Source organism: Camellia sinensis, chromosome 14 (genome assembly GCF_055761805.1).
Source record: "Camellia sinensis isolate YWXY chromosome 14, ASM5576180v1, whole genome shotgun sequence".
In the NCBI taxonomy this organism is placed as follows: Eukaryota; Viridiplantae; Streptophyta; class Magnoliopsida; order Ericales; family Theaceae; genus Camellia; species Camellia sinensis.
Genome location: NC_138974.1, coordinates 85,434,196 through 85,456,238, shown reverse-complemented (window position 1 = coordinate 85,456,238; position 22,043 = coordinate 85,434,196). Strand labels below are relative to the sequence as shown.

Here is a 22,043-nt window from a genome sequence, read left to right as displayed (position 1 = left end):
TGGACATAGGTTCCGTAGATTCTGTCATTGTATAATGGTTGTTGTTGTCCCTTATTTTCTCATTTGGAATTATAGGATGTGTTGGGCAGGTTTGTTTCAGGTTGGTTGGGTTTAGAAATTAATTGTTGCTGTCCAGTATTTTGGATCTTCGCTCGAGCGAGGAGTTTGTCGCTCGAGCGAGCTGTTGTTTTTGGTTCTTCGCTCGAGCCGGGGTTTGGTAGCTCGAGCGAGAGATTGCGTCTGGTTTGGACCTGTAGCTTTGCATTCTTGGCTCGAGCGAGCTTTTCTTCGCTCGAGCGAGTTAGTTCGTTCTTCGCTCGAGCAATAGTTCCTTCGCTCGAGCGTGTGTCTGGTTACAGACCTGAGGGTTTGAGTTCTTCGCTCGATCGAGCTTTCTTTTGCTCGAGCGAGCTTTTGGGTTGTTGGCTCGAGCAAGGCTTCCTTGGCTCGAGCGTAGTTTCTCTGTGTCTGGTCGCTCGAGCGACCAAGTCTTCGCTCGAGCGAGCCTGTCCAGTATATATTTACAGCAGCGGGTTTTGATCAGTCCTTTTCATCTTCTTTTTGATTCCAAACCCTAGGTCCGACTTCTCCTTCTCCCTACTCACTTTCTTTCTTAGATTTGATCCACTTAGGGTGTGTTTCTACCCTAGATCCTTCATATAAAAGATAGAGGGAGTTGAGGGCTTTCATTTAATCTGAACATTTGGCAATTTGGAGCACTTTGGTAATTGGGCACTCATCTTTGTTTTCACCATTTGTGTTGTTTTCTTTGAGGTAGGGATTTCCTACTCCATTATATAGGTTTTGTTCTAAGTTTTGGTATTTTAACATGTTGGGGATACTTTGATAAATTTTGGGAAAAACCCTAGTTGTATTGTTGAATTAATTTGTATGAGTAATTCATGGAATTGGGAAAAGAGGGTTAAATTCATGGAATTCATTGATTAAATGGCGTAATTGGGTAATTGGTATCATTTGTCTATTGAATTGTTGACATAGTTATTTTCAGTTTAGAAATAACTGTTTTGGGCTATCGGTGGAGGATAGTCGTGATTGTTGTAGACATTGCATGTGGATTAGGAATAACTGAAACTAATCACATTGGTTAAGTCATTAATGTTGACTATGGCATTGATACAGAAAATACGTGTATTGATTGAGCATTGCATTTGCATACATTGTTTTGTGTATGGGAGGAGATAGGGGATGTACTCCACGGTTTAGGGGAAGATAGGGGATGGACCTCTAAACCGGATTTTGTTTGGGAGGAGATAGGGGATGGACTCCATTAGCATCACTTTTATGTGTGCTTATTTATATAGAAGTGTTTTATTGATACAGCACTAAAATGTGTATCAATCTGGAAGTATGAAGTGTTTGATTTGAGCTTGAGTCTCATTTGTTTGTTGATATTGGAAGGATGTGAATATTATATATGTGATTCACTGTTGTAAGTTTGGCCAGGTTCTGAGCCATGTTGATAAAATTGGAAAGTAAAACGTATCTTAGACAATAGTGTCATGAGATTGTAAAATGAAGTAATTGATTATCTTGGTTAACCATCTGTTGAATACTATTGCTTTATTCATTGCTTATAAGTGGTTTAGTATATTTCTACTGGGCTGTGGCTCACCCTTTATGGGAACATCATTTTCAGGTTCAGGTGATAAACTACCTCCAAGGACTTAGCTTGGGAGGGTTTGGCTTCTGGATTGGAGAAGACTACCTTTAGTTAATTGTCTTTAATTATTAGTACATGTAAACATTCAAGCCTAGGGCTTTTCTTTTGTTGAGTTAGAACTCATATTTTTGTATCCAAGTGTTGGCTTGGAAAGATGTAAGCCTGTAGGGCGTTTTATCCGATGTTACATGTAATACTTTATTTGGTAATACTCTGATGAATGAATTAATAAATTGTCTTCTTTAAATAATGCATGTCAATGATATATAATGGGTTAATTTTGAGGGCGTTACAGAGCCACAGCCACAAAATCCCAGGAGGGATACAAGGGGGAGGAGGCGGACTAACAGCCCCTGTCACTCTCGTTCATGAAGTCCTGACAGACAAAGGCGGAGGATTGATCCTTAAGTTCTGGAGGACCGTGTGAAGGAGCAAGATGAATTAATAAGGAAGATGGCGACGGACATGGAAGCCATGAAGCGCCAGATGAAGGGAAAAGGAGTGGCGACAGGAGAGGGGCGCAAAAACAAGACGCCTCCTCGCCGCTCAGGCATTCCGCACCATCACAAGCAGAGAGTAGAAGCCTCAGGACAGGTGATACTCAATCCAGAACCTCCAGAACTCGTTACTCCAGGTCTGAGAGAACGAGATCATTAAGGTCTTACACTGAGGGAAGTACCTATCGACCCTCGCGTTCACACCAGACATCATCCAGGCAGACTGAGTTACCAAGATCATCCGATTTGCGAAACATGTTGGAAGAAAAGGCACGATAGAAGGAGGATACTAGGGCGCGCAACCCTCGCAGGGTATCTGCCCTTCAGCGGCTGGCTCCTCGGACACATGGAAGCGTCGAGGTCGGAATGCCGTTGCCACGCCCTGCCTACGAACCAACGGACAAAGCATTAGCAAGGCTGCAGACCTCGCCGTTCGTTCCGGCAATTGAAAACGCGCCCCTTCCTTCAGGTTTCCTTCAACCTAAATTCACCACGTACGAGGGGAAGACGGACCCCTACATATACCTAAGCCACTTCTGCCAGGTTATGGCGGTATATCGGCGAAATGAGGCCTTGATGTGCATCCTCTTCCCATCAAGCCTTGGTGACCTAGGCTTGACTTGGTTCGAAAAACTTCCAGAAGACAGCATAGCTTCCTGGGCACAATTGGCGAAGGCATTCGTCACAAGGTTCAGAACGAACACCAAAACCCTAGTAGAGATTGACCAGTTACTCTCCGTCGACATGGGCGAAAAGGAGACATTAAGATCTTACAATAGTCGCTACTGGGAGACATTCAACCAGATTGGGGACTGCCCCACCAATCTCGCCATTGCACAATACAAAAGAGGCCTTCCAGTCGGGAACAGACTAAGGGACTCAATCACCATGACACCGCCCCTCACCATGGAGGCCTTGATGGAAAGAGTGCATCAGCACATCAGGGTGGAAGAGGATGGCGCCCGTGCCAAAACAAAATCTGGCACGAACGCAATACCAGATAAAAAGACCGCAGCAAAGATCAACACGGTAGAACGTCCGAACAAAAACGGACGAAGCAGGCGAGACAACGGTGAGGACCAGGATAAAAGATGGCTAAGAGTCCGCACTGCCATAACCACGGTATTCAAGAAACCGATCTACCGGATTCTGAGCGAAATCCACGATGAACCTTTCGTCAGATGGCCAGCTAAGCTAGGAGAAGCACAGAAAGACTACGACGAAAGATCACGATGCACCTTCCACAAAGAAAAAGGGCACCGTACTAAAAATTACATGTCGTTGAGACAGCACCTGGAGGAGTTGATGATAGCTGGTCACCTGGATAAATACATTGAAGAAGGGACGCAACCAGCCCCCCAAGACCACAATAACCCCAATGGAATGCCAATTGACGCCCCACCTCAAGGAGTAATCAATGTGATACATGGAGTATTCGAACCTAAGCGTGTATGTGAGCTTAGAGGGTCGATCAAGAAGGCTGAGCACTTAAAGGAGGTACTAAGTGCCCAACCTACCATCAAAAAGGGGAGAACAGAGGCCAAGAACGCCATGTCTTTTTCAGACAAAGACTTGGAAAGAATATATTGCTCTCACAACGATGCATTGGTCATCACCCTCCGCATCAAGGACTACGACGTCAAACGAATTCTGATAGACCAAGGTAGCTCATGTGAGATAATGTACTACGACACCTTCAAACAACTGAAATTATAGGACAAAGACCTGGCACCAGCTGTATCCCCCCTGATCGGATTCAACTCAATGCCAGAATGGCCAGTTGGCAAAATTATCCTGCTAGTCAGGGTAGGGAGCGTGACAAAACAAGTGGAATTTTGGGTGTTGAAGATCCCTTCCACTTACAACATAATCTTGGAAAGAACATGGCTCCATGCCATGAAATCAGTAGCATCATCCTACCATCAAGTAATGTGGTTCCCCAACGGAACCGGAGTAATTGAAGAGGTCTTTGGAGACCAGATTATGTCCAAGCAATGCTTTGTCACGGCTAATGGCAGCCGCGCTGCCAAGGGATATGTTCATTCGGTAGAAGAACCTGAGAGTAATGAACTGTTCGCAGATGTCGACAGAGCAGCTGATCAAAAAGCGGTGGAAGATTTGGTAGAGGTAAGAATAGATGAAAAGAACCTGGATAAGTTCTTTTTGCTCGGTTCGTCGTTATCCAGCACTGAGAGATTAGAGGTCTTGGAATTTTTGACCTTTAACATCGAAGTGTTCACCTGGACACCCTACGACATGCCAGGCATTGATCCAAACTTCATCTGTCACCAACTCAATGTCCACCCATCTGCCAGACCAATCATTCAGCGCACTCGCAAATCGGCACTTCACCACGCCGAGATAATGGCGGAAGAGGTGGGAAATCTGCTAGAGGCAGGAGCTATCAGAGAGGTGCACTACCCCAGATAGATTTCCAACACAGTCGTGGTACCAAAGAAGAATGGCAAATGGCGTGTCTGCATCGACTATAAGACAGTCAACAAAGCATGCCTAAAGGACAACTTCCCCCTACCACGGATAGATCAATTGGTAGACTTAACAGCGGGGCACAACCGGCTTAGCTTTCTGGATGCGTACAGAGGCTACCATCAGATCGCCATGTACGAACCAGACCAGGAGGTCACGTCCTTTACTACTCCAAGAGGACTGTATTACTATAAGGTCATGCCCTTTGGCCTAAAGAACGCAGGGGTAACATTTCAGAGAATGGTCACCAAGATGTTTGAGCTATTGTTAGGTAGAACAATGGAAGCTTACATCGACGATATGGTGGTCAAAAGCAAGGACGAGAACGACCATCTAAGGGACCTAGGTGAGATGTTCTAGATTTTGAAGAGGCACAAATTGCGCCTTAATGCATCTAAGTGCGCGTTCGGTGTAGGATCTGGCAAATTCCTGGGCTTCCTGGTGACCAACCGGGGTATAGAAGTAGACCCCTCCCAGATCAAAGCTATTCAGGATCTGGAGAGGCCTAACTCAGTAAAAGAAGTACAGCATCTCATCGGCATGGCAGCTGCACTCAACCGATTCATTAGCCGGTCGTCAGACAGACTACGACCGTTTTTTCAAGCATTAAAAGCTAAGTTCGAGTGGGACGAAGAATGCGACCGCGCTCTGGAAAGCTTGAAAGAATACATGTCTTCTCCACCACTACTGGTAACCCCAATACCTAGAGAAAAACTCTTCTTGTACCTGGCAGTCTCTCAGCACGCAATTAGCGCAGTGTTGGTCCACGCGGAAGGAATCCAACATCTTCCCATCTATTATGTCAGCAAGACATTACTGGGTGCCGAAACAAGGTACTTGCCACTGGAAAAACTGGCATTGGCCTTGACGATGGCCTCAAGAAAGTTATCGCACTACTTTCATGCCCACACCATAGTCGTCTTCACAGCTTTCCCATTAAAAGCTTTGCTTAAGAGGGCAAACTTTTCTGGGCGAATCTTGAAGTGGGCAGTAGAATTGGGACAATTTGACATCAAGTTCCAACCCAGAATCGCGATAAAGGCCCAAACTTTGTCGCAGAATTCACCCTACGAAGTCATCATATCTGCCCAGTCGACCTGACTGATACAACCAAATCAGGGATAGAAGTTGACGCCGGAATAGCGCAACCCCTGGTGCAAGATATTCAGTGAGACCCCAAGGCAAACCAGAATATAGACAGCAAGGAAGAAGCGAACCAAGCTACACCGAGCTACTCAGCAACAAATAAAGACTTGGTACAATCAGATAACGAGGGGCAGACAGCAAGCATGGACCTTGAAAAAAACACCAGCAACATTCTTGACCCCACGACATCATCTGACCCCTCCACTTGCTGGAAGTTGTTTGTTGGAGAGATGTGGAAGCTCTTTGTGGATAGAGCATCCAACCGGCATGGTGCAGGACTTGGCATAGTCCTCATCTCACCAGACGGCCTGGTTATGGAGCAAGCAATCAACCTTGGCTTCCCAGCATCAAACAACGAAGCGGAGTATGAAGCATTTCTTGCAGGACTCAAATCAGCATTCTACATGAAGGTCACCGAACTAATGGTCTGCAGCGACTCACAGTTGGTGGTAAACCAAATTTCTGGCGACTATGAAGCAAAGGATGACAAGATGGCCAAGTACCAAGAATTGGTCAGAACAGAGATCAAGAAATTTGAAGTAGTGAGGATAGAACAGATTGGCAGGGAGAAAAACATCAGAGCAGACGAACTAGCAGGTTTTGCGTCAATGGCAGATACATCCATCCCTCACCCACTACTAATTGACTACTTACCAAGACCAAGCATTGAGGACCCCGAAGTAAAAGAGGTATGTTGCGCCGAATTAGGCCCCTCATGGATGGATCCCATCATATTGTTCTTATAAGACGGCATCTTACCGGAAGACAAGAAAGAAGCCAACAAAATTAGAGCAAAGTCACAGCGATTTTGGCTCTCCCTATCTATGGCATTGTACAAAAAGTCATTCTCAGGACCTTATCTAAAGTGTGTCCACCCCAGTAAAGTCGAAGCATTCTTGTTCGAAATATATGAAGGGGTGTGCGGAAGCCACCAAGGAGGAAGATCGTTAGCTTACAGAGCCATTTCGCAAGGATACTGGTGGCCATACATGCAAGCTGACTCAGAGAAGTATGTGCAGAAATGCGAGAAATGTCAGAAATTCGCACATCAAATACATCAGTCGGCCAGAGAACTCCTATCATTGACCAGCCCATGGCCCTTTGCAATGTGGGGCTTGGACATAGTAGGACCACTTCCAACAACGCCCGGAAACAGGAAGTTCTTTCTCGCAGCAACAAACTACTTCACAAAGTGGGTGGAAGCAAAAGCATTGGCATCAATCAAAGAAAAAGATGTGAAGAAGTTCGTCTGGCAGAATATCATTACTCGATTCGGCATACCTAAAGCCCTAATATCAGACAACGGCACCCAGTTTGATAGCAGAATCTTTAGAGGCTTTTGTAAAGAATACAAGATAGAATTCTACAATTCTATACCAGCATATCCTCAAGCAAATGGCCAAGCAGAAGCATCAAACAAGGTTGTCTTAGATGGACTGAAGAAAAGGTTAGAGAAGGCAAAAGACAAGTAGGCGGAGGAACTTCCTCATGTTTTATGGGCTTACCGCACCACACCTCGACGATCGACAGGAGAAACACCATTCTCCTTAGCCTACGGCATAGAAGCAGTAATCCCACTGAAAATTGGCCTTCCCACAATTAGAAGCGAAAATTTTGATCCAGACTTGAATAGTGAAGCCATAGCATTGGAACTCGACCTCGCCGAAGAAAGAAGAGAAAAAGCACTGGTTCACATTGCCTCGTACCAACAAGAGTTATCCAGGAAATACAACAAAACAGTGCATCCAAGGCAATTCAAGATCGGAGATTGGGTGCTGCGCAGAGTGATGGGTAACACCTTGGTACCAGGAGATGGCAAGTTAGGGCCTAATTGGGAAGGACCTTATAAAGTGGTCGGATTAGCTGGCAAAGGGGCATACCACCTGGAAGATGAGGACGACAAAGCCATTCCTAGGCCATGGAATACTGCCAATCTCAAACTATTTTATTTTTAGTTTTTTTTTTTTTACAAGTATGTGTGCTTTTTCTTTTTCTCAATAAAACAAAGTCGACTATTTTCAGCATAGTTGTTTTTTGTAAGAGATTGTATCAGTAAGTTAGGGACATCAAAAGCAAGGTTGGTTGGAAAAACCAACACCCCTCCTAAGCCCAGGATAAGGATCCAAGCTGCAGGACGTTTGGTCGGAATAACCAAACATTTTACTCTAGGTTGGCTGGAAAAACCAACACCCCTCCTAAGCCCAGGATAAGGATCCAGGCTGCAGGACGTTTGGTCGAAATAACCAAACATTTTACTCTAGGTTGGCTGGAAAAACCAATCTATAGGTTGGTTGGAAAAACCAACACCCCTCCTAAGCCTAGGATAAGGATCCAGGCTGCAGGACGTTTGGCCGGAATAACCAAACATTTTATTCTAACTTGGCAGGAATAACCAATTTAGAGGTTGGCTGGATTAAACCAACTCTTAATACTCTTTAGTCGAAGAAAGGACATCGGCTAGAGAGTGGTTGGCTGGATTAAACCAACTCTTGGTACTCTTTAGCCAAAGTAAGGACATCGGCTAAAAAGTGGTTGGCTGGATTAAACCAACTCTTGGTACTCTTTAGCTGAAGTAAGGACATCGGCTAAAAAGTGGTTGGCTAGACTAAACCAACTTTTAAGTATTCTTCAGCTGAGGTAGGGATCTCGGCTAAAGAATGGTTGGCTGGATTAAACCAACTCTCAGTACTCTTTAGCTGAAGTAAAGACATCGGTTAAAGAGTGGTTGGCTGGATTAAACCAACTCTTAATACTCTTTAGCCAAAGTAAGGACATCGACTAAATAGTGGTTGGCTGGAATAAACCAACTCTTGTACTCTTTAGCCGAAGAAAAGGACATCGGCTAAAGAGTGGTTGGCTGGACTAAACCAACTATTGTACTCTTTAGCCGAAGAAAAGGACATCGGCTAAAGAGTGGTTGGCTGGATTAAACCAACTCCTAGTACTCTTTAGCCGAAGTAAGGACATCGGCTAAAGAGTGGTTGGCTGGACAAAACCAACTTAGAGGATGACTGAATTAAACCACTCTTGGTACTCTTCAGCCGAAGTAAGTATATCGGCAAAAGAGTGGTTGGCTAGTAAGGTCAGTCAGACTGCTCAGCTAAGATTGGAATAAATTATCTCGGCTGAAAAGTATTGTGTTTCATTCAAGTTACGGTTAGAAAGCAAGCATAAATAGGAAAGTAAACCGAGATAACAGTTGGAGCAAAAAAAATTCATCGAAAAACTCATTACAAGTGCAAGCATACAGATTAGAACCGGAATAAGTGTCCAATACAAAAGATGATCTTCATTGATCAAATTCAAAGAAAATACAAGGGAGGGGCCTCAGCCCGGTTACAAGACCAAAAACAAGAAAAGAAAAATACAAAATTAGTTAAAAAGATCATCTATTTTGGCGTCAAGATCAGCATCAATATCAACACGAAGCCCGATTTCGGACGGTGGCATGGCCTCGGTTGAGAGCTCGATGTCAGCTGGAGGTACGGTTTCAGTAGGCAGCTAGCCGGTCAGGTCTTCCACCAATGGCTCCAACCGAACTGATTGTTCGTCAGGGTCACTGACAACCGGAGTATCCTTTGGCGCAGCTTCTTCTTCATCATTATCTGAGTCCTTAAGAAACTGTTGCTGAAGAGCAGCAGCATATTCCGTCATAGAGCCCGGAATGAAGTATGCTGGAGCGTTGAAGACCTCGGTCCCTAGACCGTGACCGAGCTGCTCTACAGCCGCCCTCCAACCGCACTTGAAGAAAAGATCCTTGGCAGCTTCACATTGTTTAATGTAAGTCGCCTCCCCTTCCTTGAAACCCCGAAGCTCGGCGTCATCAGCATCCTTCTTCAGCTGCTCTATCTCGGCCTTTTTCTTGCGCTCAAGTTTAGCAAGTTCTCGCAGATACTTGTCTTTGATAACGGCTGCAACCTTTTGTTTTTCTGCTTCAGCCGAGCTAACAAGACCGGTCAGGCGAACGTTCTCGGATTTTAGCTCGGCTATTTGCTGCCTGGCTTGCTCCAGCTCGGCAGTCTTTTCTGTTTCTTCGGCCAGCGCTTGCCTTGTAGTCTTACGGAGTTCAAGCACTCGCTTATGAGCGATGTGACCCTTCTGCATGGCCTGCAAAAAGAGTGGGACTTGAAATCAAATCAAGATAAAAGACGTACATATCAGAAAGATTAAATAGAGACAGCTACTTACAAGCACCATGGATTTGGTGACTGAGCGGATGGCCTTTAACTCGGTCAAATTTTTGTGATGTTTCATGTCTGCTGGAAGACAGACACTCTTGGCAAGGTTAAACGCCATTAAGTGATCTTTCTCAGTGACCACTGAGTCTGTGTCTTGTATATCTCAGTTTTGAAATGTAAGTTTGGGTGCCCACTTGGAGGAGCTAGCCCGGTCAGAGCCCTCGGGTTGGTTTCGGTTGAGAGGGCTCAGTCGAAGCGTGGTTTTGTCTTCATCGACAAGGCGTTGCTCGGTTTGGGTAGTCCGGGCGCGTTTGCTTGGGCGTGATGAAGAAGGTTGTTGAGATGGAAGGGCCACCACTGTTTCCTGAGTCTGGTTGGATGGTGGTACTTCGGCTCGGTTGGTTTCGGTTAGAAGGGCCTTCACTCTATTCCGCTTCGCCATTTCTTCTTCTTCGGTAGTGCGAATCAGGTTAATTTGTGGCAAGTTGGGGTCCAATTCGGGAGAGGCTTCCAGTAAGAAGTCTGTTACTCTGGCTTTACGTCGGCCGTTGTATCTGTACGTCGGCTCAAAATTCAGTAGCTTGGCCCAACTTTTTTCAGAATACCGAAGTGCGGTGCGAAATGTGTTTAGGTTGAGGTAACTGTACAGTGACTTGAGGTGGGCTGAATCTGCATAAAGAAGACAACTGTCAATTTGGTTAAGGAATAGAATACCAAAACAAAACAGAAGCATGCAAAGAAACCGAGGTAATTATACCGGGGATCCCTTTATTCCAGTTTATTCGGTCACCAGGAATTTGGGCTTCTTGGTCTTCGAAGTTCCCAGAAACCCAGAAGAAATCATCGTCGTTTAAGTCTTTATCCGGTGTGTCCATTATTATTTTCTCTCGACGACGGCGTATTCTTAAATAATACACCCACCCGTCTTTTTTTGAGCCTATAGAATATTGGTGAAAGAGTTCGGCTAAGCCGAGGTTAATACCGGCACGGCGGTTTAGCTCGGCTATATCATTTATTATGCGGTATGAGTTTGTGGAAAGCTGAGTTGGGCATATCCTGGTTTGCCTAAGGAATTCACAGAGTAAAGACTGTACAGGGAATCTTAGGCCGGTTTCTACAATGGAAAGGAGGGTGAAGGGAACAAAACCGGTGTTTCCCTACGGTATGATATCTTGTTCGGCTAAGGTAAGGTGGACGTCGTCAGGAATGTTGTACTCCCTTTAGAATTCGGCCATGCCGCCAGGTGTTTCTACCAAAAACCTATATTTACCTATTTACTCTTAAGTTATGTATAATTTATCTGTGTTAGCCCGGTTAAAAAAATGACGCTGAGTGGCTCGGTTGAGTGTGCGAAGGAGTGCCTGGCAGCCTAAGTCTGCAAAGTGAAAAAAGAAAGGGGTTATGCACAGATCGATGGACCGTGTTGCAAAGAAATCAAGGTAAAATAAATGGAGTCCTATCTTGGTTAAGTGAAGAACTACGGGTGTCAGCTCGGTTACAGCAAGGGGTCTGTTAGCTCTGTTTAAGCAAGGCATTTGATAGCCCGGTTGAGCCTCAAGGGGCAGCTTTTTTAGTTCGGTCTGAACTTGGAAGGCTGGTCTAGCCCCTAGACTCAGCTCGGGCATAGTTAAGGTTTTCAAGGCTTAACTTGTTAGAATCACAAATATAACAATAAAGAGTTAGCTCGGTTGGTTGGTCCGGCTAGACCGACATCCACTACAAACAACTTCCTAGTTCGGTTATATTGTGATTTTGGATCAAAACTAGTGTTTTTCATGTTTTTTCTTGAATCAGAGGGGCTCTACTACTGAGTTTTTGCAGACGATGCAAAGACAAGGAAGAAAATGGAAGTAAAAAATGTTTTGCAAAAACACATAAAACAAATATCATGGGCTAAAAAAGTACAAAAACCAGAAAAATAGAACAGATTTGTGTTACTCACCAAAGTAAAAGGAAGGAAAGGGAAGTAGAAAACAGCCACAAATGCGAGCTTCACAGATGCAAAACAGTAGAGATGCAAGCAAGAGAGAAAGAAAGAGGAGAGAAGATGAATAGTGTGGTGAGATTCAAAATGAAAAGTTTTGTTTTGATGGAAAGACCAGAGGCGGGAACTGTTCAAAATTCACGGAGTACGAAGACGGCATGACAGCTGCATTGGGCCAATCAGAGGGGGCCACGTGTCATAGGAATGAGAAGCGATTCAGTTGCTGTGATTGAAGAGACGTTTTGACCGGACAGGTACAGCCCGGTGTGAATTTAGCTCGGCTGAAAAGGCAAAAATGGTTTTTTAGCCCGGCTGGAAAGGCTAAAAGGGTTTTTTCCCAGCTGGAAAGGCTAAATGGTTTTAGCTTGGCTAGTAACCGGTAATCCCTATCATGCTATGCAGATAGAATTAAGGGGCAATTGAGAGGGTAATTTATACTTATAAATTGGGCCGAGCTGGGTAATGGGCCGTTATGGTCCACATTGCAAAGGGCTGAGTAAAATGGCCATGAAGTCACTTCGGCTCCAAGAAAGGTGTAAAAGTTACTCCGGCTCAAAAGAGGTGTAAAAGTTACTCCGGCCCAAGAGAGGTGTAAAGTTACTCCGGTCCGCGAGAGACCTGAAGTTACTCCGGTCCCAAAGAGCTTATGGTAAGTTTGGTCGTCACTCACAAAGTTATCCCGATTTGTACCAGAGTATTGGTTATTCCGGTCTAAACATACCGTGGTTAGCATTAAGAATAGCCGAGGTAAGGGCAGTAAATGGAAGAGCCGAGCTAATGTTATCTCGGTCCAGTCTGCGGCTTAGCATAACCATGTTTACCTCGGTTATGTTAAAGTCTGACCATGGTAGAACCATTTCACTTGGTTTATGCAGTAAGGGGGGAGTTGAAGGATAGGCATTATCTTTCAGGAGTATGAATCCTAGGAGGACTCTACATGGAGAAGTAAAAGTCCTACTAGAATTGTGCCACGCAGAACCTATAAAAGCTTACAACATCACCTATGGAGAGGTAACACACGACTTTGATACACAGAGCTTTTTGTCTTTGTCTATTTTGCCGACTTAGGCATCGGAGAGGTATCCGGCACACACCCGGCGGCTAGCTCACGTTTGTGTTTTCAAGGAATAAAGCGACGACGTTCGGAGGAGTGCAGACTTGATCAACAGGATTATACGAGAAGGTTTATTTCTTTCCTGTACACTATTTATTCTTCTTTTTGTATATCAGATCTATTTGACAATGAGTGTTTTAAGAATTTTGGATTTGTAATTTTTAAAGAAAGTACTGATTTTTCAAGAATTAATGTTGTACTTCATTTATATCAAAGTTTTAAGTGTTTTCTATCTGTGTTTTATTAATGAGTTTGTGATGTTAAGAATAAATAACTTATATAGTCACTTTTTTAAATAAATAAAAAAAATCAGTCACCATGTTTGGTTCAAAAAAATTTGTTCACTTTTTAAATAATTAAATTTTTTTTTGCTTTTTTTTTAGCAAAATTTTAAAATATTTTACGCGAATTTTTTATTTTTGCAGATACATGTAATTTAAATATGTTTAAAAAATATAATATTTGTGAAGAAAAACTTTACAAAATTCACCAAATACAAAACAATATGAAAAATCAATATATTTTTGTATTTTGTTGTATTTAATAAATTTTTTAAAGATTTTTGTACAATTTGTATACTTTTTAAATTTTTAAAAGATGAAGTGGATTTGAAAAAAAAAAAAAAACCTGATTAAAATATTTAAAAAACTCATTAACAATATAAAAATACGAATTGAAAATTCATAAAATTATTTTTAAAAACTCAAAACCAAATAGAGTGTGCTTTTTTGAATTTAGTTATTACAAAAAATGAAGGCTGGACTTGGAAGAAGTGGCACATTTTTCTATTTAAAATATAAAAAATAAAAATAAAATAAAAAAATTAGGTAGATGGAAGAAGTGGGGTTCAATCTTGGATCTTAGCTATAAAAGAGAAGAATCTTACTACTTGAGTAAAATATAATATATATCAAATATGTTTATTTTATTTTACAGAAAAAAAATATTTTATTTTATTTATACTTATTTAAATTATACACACTACTATATATAAATATATATATATATATATATATATGTCAACTCTCAGTATCGCAATGAAAGGTTCGTTGTTATCTTTATGTGGGAAAGGATGAGCCATGTGAAATTTTCAACTCCCCTGAAAATTGACGCCTTAAGGGAATTGATCGACTCATTAAAGGATTTTTTTTTTTTTTTTAACAACTGTTTCAAAAGATTGTTGATTAATAAAATTCAAAATTATGTCATATTTTTTTTATAGTCTAGACCAGCTTCTAAATCTAAATGATGTTTGAGAAAGATAATTGACTACTGATTAAAAAATATACAAGAGAGAAAGTTGTCTTAAATATTTTGGTTAATTGTTATATCATTAAATTTTTAAAAATAAATCTAATTTTTGGAATAGAATAGAAATATTCATTCTTTATACATTACATGTATAATTATTTCAGGAACTAGCTTCTCTCCAATCTCAAATTAGACTAGAGAGGTGTTGTCCAGTCCATTGGGTCCACTTTTGAGTCTTGTTTCGATAATCACTATTCAGATTTTAAGATTTGTTGAGTATATCGATATACTCAACAAATCTTAAAATCTGAATAGTGATTATCATTTAAACGAATAGTGATTATTATTTAAAATCTGAAAGTTGATATCATCATTTAAAATCTGAAAGTTGCAGATATCATTATTTAAAATCTGAAAGTTGCAACTTTCAGATTTAAAATCTGAATAGTGATTATCATTATTTAAAATCTGAAAGTTGATATCATTATTATATATATATAATTTAAACGAAATGATGTGGTTAATCTGAAAGTTGATATCATTATTTGCAGGAATGATATCATTCCTGCAAATAATTGAATTAATCGAATAACAACAATCACATATGCAAATCAATTCTAATTGATATTTTATTTGGAAGTGAAATGCTTTGATTTTTTCTTTTATATGTATAAATATTTTTTTTTCAATGGATAGGAGATTAACCACATCATTTCGTTTAAATTATATATATATATACAACATTTCTTGTAAGAAAACTAATACTAAATTCAAAAAAGTAAATGGTTTTGCATTATTATTTTAATCCATCCCGGCCTCTAAAAACCCATTCTTTATTAAAAATTTGTCTGAATGTGAGCTTGGTGAGAATCATATGGGTAAGGTCCCAAGTGGGGATGAGTTCAACCTCAAAGTTGACCTAAAAATCTTTATTATATGTTTCACATACGTTGCTATGCCTTGCCAAAAAGGACACGATTTCTTGTGTGCTTCCTCATATGATCACTCGTTTCAATCCCAACTTTTTCTCAAAAAGAGATTCAATCGAATCTAAACAAAAAGAGAGATAGCCACTTTAACACTTCGAAAAAGAGAGAAAAAAGCTGTCCAAGATGAACACTTCTTGTTTCCCCAACACCTCACAAGGGTTTCAACAGATCATGTACGCTGGTGTCACCGAAAACATGGTTTCTTCTTCCCTAGAAGCGACCTCCGGTGTCGATGCTCACTCAAATTCTCTCCTCTACAGCCTCTCAGCCCTCAAAGAAAAGGTCAATCAAGTGCAATCACTAGTCTCCATCTTCGTCTCCGCCGATCAGAACCAACAGGCCGAGTCAACAGCCATGGCTATAGCCAGCGTGGGCACTTTGATTCAAGAAATCATCGTCACCGCCTCTTCCATGATGTTCACTTGCCAACAGATGGTTCTCGGTTCAAATTCAATACCAGAGGTGAACAATAACACCGGTGAATTACGAAACCACCGCGATAATAAGCTCCATGAAAGAGGGCAAGGCTTATATTCATCAGGCGAAACTCTGGACTGGTATGGCGAAAACTACAATAATCCCATCGCTGTTAGAGACAATAATAATGAAGCGGGAAGGAGGGATGAATTTCCTGAAAGACACGGAAACAGTGAAATTTCACAAGATATTATCGAATTGAATGTCGCGGACTTATTGGCAAAGTACACTCATTATTGCCAAGTTTGTGGAAAAGGGTTTAAGCGCGATGCGAATTTGAGGATGCACATGAGGGCTCACGGAGACGAGTATAAATCCAGCGCGGCTCTGAGCAATCCAATGAAGAATAGGGCTGAAAGTACAAATACAAACAAAGAAAATATAAAAATGGCGATGAAGTACTCGTGTCCGCAAGAAGGGTGTAGGTGGAACAAAAAGCACGCGAAGTTTCAGCCGTTGAAATCGATGATCTGCGTGAAGAATCACTACAAGAGGAGCCATTGTCCGAAGATGTACGTGTGCAAGAGGTGTAACACGAAGCAGTTCTCGGTGCTGTCTGATCTGAGGACTCACGAGAAGCACTGTGGGGATCTCAAATGGAAGTGCTCGTGTGGTACCACTTTTTCTAGGAAAGATAAGCTTATGGGTCATGTTGCTTTGTTCGTCGGCCACACTCCGGCAACAACAACGATGACAATCAATTCGTCATCGTCGTCGAAAATTGGAAAAGTTGAACAACATGATCAAGTGCCAATGAGAGTGTATAATAATATCTAGGTAAAAATTATTGGCCAATATTAGACTTTGGCTTTGTATACCGAAAATTTAGTGTTAGCTTTGTTTCTTTTTGTTAGTTTCATATGACTTTTAGCTCTTGCATGGCTCTCACCTTTTAGATGGTCTCCATCCTGGTTGTGTCTAGTCTGCATTACATCTTTGTACGATGTATTTGTTTTCTTTCTTTATAAATATCTGTTATTTCCAAAAAAAGAAAAAAAAATATTGGATTATATAAGAGATCTTCCTGGTGGCTACAAATTTTTTAGTTTGATGTATTACTGAATCTTACTGCTTTATCCTAAAGTCTGATTTGTATAGTTTTTTTTTTTTTTTTGGCTGTGTCAATGTGGTTATTATGGTTAACTAAAATTGGGTGAATGTTTCTGAAATTTTTGAGATGCTACGAATGCAAAAAAAAAAAAAAAAATCACACATAAGTCCAGAAAATTCAATGTGTGGTTCAAATTTATTGTAAATAAAAGTTTAAATCATTCAAAAGTTAAATCTCTACCATTCATTAATTTGCTGGTTCAAATTCTGGGCTGTTCATAACCGGTGTCCGAATTTTTTTATTTGTTGGCAAAGGACTCGGTAATCTTTTCTCTACCAGATAGAACGTGGACTTATGGACTGAGATTATATTGTAAAAGTCACAATTTTCAAATTATGAACTGAAGTTTTTTAATTTTTAATTAATGAATATGAATAGGTTGTATTATTTGATACGCAAAATTATTCTTTTTTTAACTATTAAAGTGATGTAATAAAGAGATTTTTTTTAATTAAGAACTTGTTCTAAGGATAAAATACATTAACATTCGTTGAGATTCGTCCACATTATATTAATACTCATGACTTTCTTGAAATTACATTTCCTTCGCAGCATAGGTGGCTCTTTTTGTTAATCTAACTTTAGTTGACTTTACAATTTTTGATACTGTAGCCAAAAAAATAAAAAATAATAAAACATCTCTCTCCAACTTTGTTTAGTAGGACGAGTCCAAGATATACTTTTTTTTTTATTAATTAAGGTCTCTCGATGAATTTTCTTTGTGTTGAGACTGAAATTTTTCTAAGTCAGACCAAAATTTCTCTGAGTCGGGTACAAATTTCTCTGAGACGAATTTTTTTTGTGAAAATGTTGAGGGACTCCAACTACTATGAAAATATTTTATATCCTTTATCATGTAAAATCTTAATATCAAGAATTTTTTTTTAAAAAAAAATTATCGTAAAAAAAATTAAAATGTCAATTTTAACCTTGAGATTACCATACCTTCCTAATTTACTATCTCTCTGTATAGAAAACTATTCAGTACTCTTGGAGCATCATGTGTTCATACTTATTCAGTAATTATCATTCATCATATTCTCTCATATTCTTCAATCATTCGATACAAAATCATAGATCATACCTTCTCTACCAATCACAACAACACCTTATAACACCACATAATCGTACTCCAAGAGCACCTAATAACCACTCCACCATATATGTTTCCACCTTTCTCATTGTTTTTCCCTCTGCATATCTATACTCTCTCTATTTTCCTCAGTTGGAAGCCACCAGCCTCACCCATCACTATAAAAAAATTAAAGTTTTAGAGGCCAAAATTTAGGAACAAAATTATTTTTTAGGGGCCAAATATTTTTGTTACGAAAAGTGTTGTCATTATGTTTTTAGCAACGAAAATTGGACATCAGTTATAAATTATTATCTTTTTTAGACCAAATTATCTCAAAAAATAAATCATTTTGAGACTAAATTATTTTGTCCCTAAAAGTGTATCTATTAGTGACATTTTCAAAATTTTATAGCCTTATTTTTTACTTTTTGGGATTACCTTTTCGCGACTATCCTCACAACGATAGAAATTAGTACCTAAATGTCTTTTATAACAAAATTTTCACTTTTAGAAGTCAAAAAATTTGATCTCTAAAACTCTCATATGTTGTAGTGTATGGCTGCCAACAATTTCCCTTACTATTGGCCTGTGGTGGTGTTACACATGGGGAAAGAAACCAAAAATCTTTTGGTTGTTTCTATCACACATCAACCAAGCCAAAACTATTCAATCCCATATGTTCTTGTAGCTGGCCTTCTCAGTCACTTCATTTCACTCTTTCAACTCCGTTTGATTTTTTGTATTTTCGAGTACTCTTGATTTTGGTATGGCTCTGATTTTGCCATGTGGGTCTTCCCTTCTGGTAGGGAATCGTGAATGGTGGTTGTGTTGATGAAGGGTGAAGAGTAATGAATGATGATGTAAGAAATGGTTTGGCAAAAACATATTTTTCTTAAACTTTGGTTTAATTTTTAAGTGGGATTCATATGTTAAAGTTAGCGGGTCCATGTGACAATGTGTTCTTTGTCACGTAACGATTCAAGTTGTATATTTGATTGCTCAAAACCATTATCAGGTGAATGAAAATCAATGCCAAAATGAGCTCCATAAAAATGGTATTTTTGGTGAAATTTTCATAAAGGTTGGACTTAAGATTTGTCCCACATTGCTTTGGTGGGCAAACTTGATGTGGGTTTATAAATCTTGGGTTTACAACTTAGGGAGGGCCCCAAGGGGTACCCAAGTTTTGTAGAAGGGTGAGGTTATGAGCTAGAGCACATGCCACTGCCTTCTATCAAGCTAATTGGGCTTGGGCTTGGGCTCATGGTGTGATGTTAGGTTGGGATTGTCTGGCCCAACACTAATTCTTTTTTAGCCAAAAACGTTTCAATTTATTTTTTAAAATTTTTTTTTGTTTGGAAAATAAATTATGACTGGTTTGAATTCAAATTTCAGCAATTAGGCCTTTGCACCTCTTCAATCTTTTCTATACACGTTCCATGCTTGTAATTCAAACCCAAACAGGTTCATACCTGTTGCCTATTACCCAAACAGCCACCTTCTACTTCTATAAATAGTCAATCCATCATTTGGATTTTGCAACCTGATTTCGTTCTTCATTTACCAAAAAAGCTCCTGTATATTTCTGCATTTCTTTTTCTTTAAAGAGAATATATATATAAAGTGTGTTCGTTGTACGAATAGTTTGTAATTCTGCTACTGTTCATTGTAGATTCATCCTAGGACATAGACATTAATAATCTGTGAGCACTCTAGAGAGGACGAATCTGTCTTAAGGAAACAGTGTTGAACACTGTACTTGATCATTCTCAGAAAATATTTTCTATAAGTATTTTCATGTTCTTATTTTGATTCCTTCCTCCTATTTTATTTCCAATTTCTGTTTGTTTCTGTAATTAAACAGATTCTAGAAAAACTCTTTTTTATTTAATTTTTCTATGTTCTATTTTATTGTTAAATACACAGACCAAAATTTTATTTAATACAATGAAGATTGTCTAATAGATGATAGAATGACAATTGGGAGTGTTGGTTGAGTAGGCATAGAGACGAAAGAGGGTAATTTAATAATTTTTTATTGGGTGGGGGAATATTAAGATAACTGCAATTGTTTCATTCTCTTAGTTAAAAGACAAACACTAATAAGAAAAGTCAGTGTAATTTCTAAAATGTAGAGGAAAAATCTATATTAAAACCAAACTTTAAGGATATCAGTGCAATTTATATATATATATATATATATATATTTAAAATTGATGCGTATTAAAAAAAAAGATCATAAAAAAAAACAATAATAAAAAAAAAACTATAATCTTTACAATACTAATAACCCTTTCAAAATGATCTAGAAATAAAACTTATACTTAAAATCCAAAACTCAAATTAGTATCTAACATGGGGACAATTTGCTCTAATCATATTTTATATAAATAGAAACATTGTATAGAAGAATGTGTCTTATTGTGATAATTTTATTTTATTTTATTTTTTAGATAGCATAAGTAAGATCATTTTATTTAAAACACAAAATCTGTCATTATGAATATAATTTTTAAGTTTTTCAACTTGAAGTAAATGGGGCACTTTTTCAATTTGAAATGGGGGCAATATATATACTTTTTTTCAAGTTTGGAGTCAAATCTTTATGGGAAGGGCAGGTTGTAAAAAAAAAAAAAAATTGCTAATTTTCTAAGAACTCGAATTATTGATCTAATAATCAACCAAATTTTTAATTGTACAAGTGCATACCATATATATTTGTATAAATTTTCACGAATATATGTAAATTATTTTATAAAAATTCATAAATTTTCACAAATATATGTAAATTAATTCATAAAAATCTGTGAGAACTTACGCAATTTTATAAGATAATTTATATATATTCGTAAGAATTTACGCAAGTACATATAATATGCACCTTATATATCCAAACACTACCCTATATGTCCAGAGTTCAAAATTATTAGGTGCCACAAGACAAGAATGACGAAACACGACAAAACGGTTACCCCAATCTTGGTTATAAATGTTATCATGATCTCGTTATATATTGGTAAAGGTATGAATAAATGAAACCCATATTTAAATATAAAAAAAATATAGTGATAAATATTAAAAGGATTGTAATTACATTTTAATAATCTAAATCGTTTACTTTATATGTAAAAAATCTATCAAATAAATTAAATTATGTTCTAATCATAATTAAATAATTTTATTAAAATTTATTTTTAAAAATTGAATGACAGTTATTATTTTAAATTAGACTACCAATTATTTTGAAGACAACTATAATGAAATCATCTTATTTTAAATATTGACTCAATTTAATATTTTTTATAAATAATTCATAAATATCTTTAAAATGAACAATTAAAATTATTAGGCCATATTTTACAGTTGAGTAAGGTTGTATGATTGAATTGAGTGTACATATTACTACTATAGTTGTTTATGAAGTATCGACACTTTGATAAACATGTTATATCCGTATTAGGTACTTGTCGTCGTATAATGTTTTGTATGATATTTCTGTATATATATCGGATACACGAAATATGTATCTAAATTTTTTCTTTTTAATTTTTGATGTACACAGACGTACCTAATAAACCAAAATCATACAGTATTTCAGTCAAAACAATATTTTCTTTTATTACAGAAATAAAATTTCGTTCACTAATTTTGGTTTATACCTTTACTTTTGACATTAAATGTTAATTGTCGATTAAATCTTAACAAATTAAATCATTTAATCAATTTTTGTATTATTTCAAATTAAAATAAATTTTTTTTATAAACGTACCAAACCGTACATGTATATATCTTACTTTTTTTAGATTTTATCATATCAGCGTACCTGTATCATACTCATACCAGTACTCGTACCCATATCCGTGCTTCATAGATAGTGATTACGCAGGTTTGGAGTGTGAATATTACAATTTCAAAATGAGGACTGAGTTGAAGATTCAAGTTAATAGAAGTCGTTTCAACGGCATTTTCTTTTTCAAATTCTCAGTCTAAATGATTTTCTTTACATTAGGGGTGAGCATGGTAGCATACCATTAAAGTCTTTGTATCCTAGAA

The 22,043-nt window shown here is 38.6% G+C and overlaps 1 protein-coding gene across 1 annotated transcript; it reads left to right on the top strand.

Annotated features, from left to right (window-relative positions):
* Positions 1-15,244: 15,244 nt before the first annotated feature.
* On the top strand, positions 15,245-16,824 carry LOC114267396 (protein SENSITIVE TO PROTON RHIZOTOXICITY 2). Its single transcript, XM_028208428.2, has one exon. It carries the CDS (start codon positions 15,451-15,453, stop codon positions 16,579-16,581), a length of 1,131 nt encoding a protein of 376 aa, XP_028064229.2. The 5' UTR covers positions 15,245-15,450; the 3' UTR covers positions 16,582-16,824.
* Positions 16,825-22,043: the final 5,219 nt, after the last annotated feature.

Excerpts from the sequence above, each read along its gene's own strand:
- LOC114267396 (XM_028208428.2), top strand. The coding sequence starts at position 15,451 with ATGAACACTTCTTGTTTCCCCAACACCTCACAAGGGTTTCAACAGATC.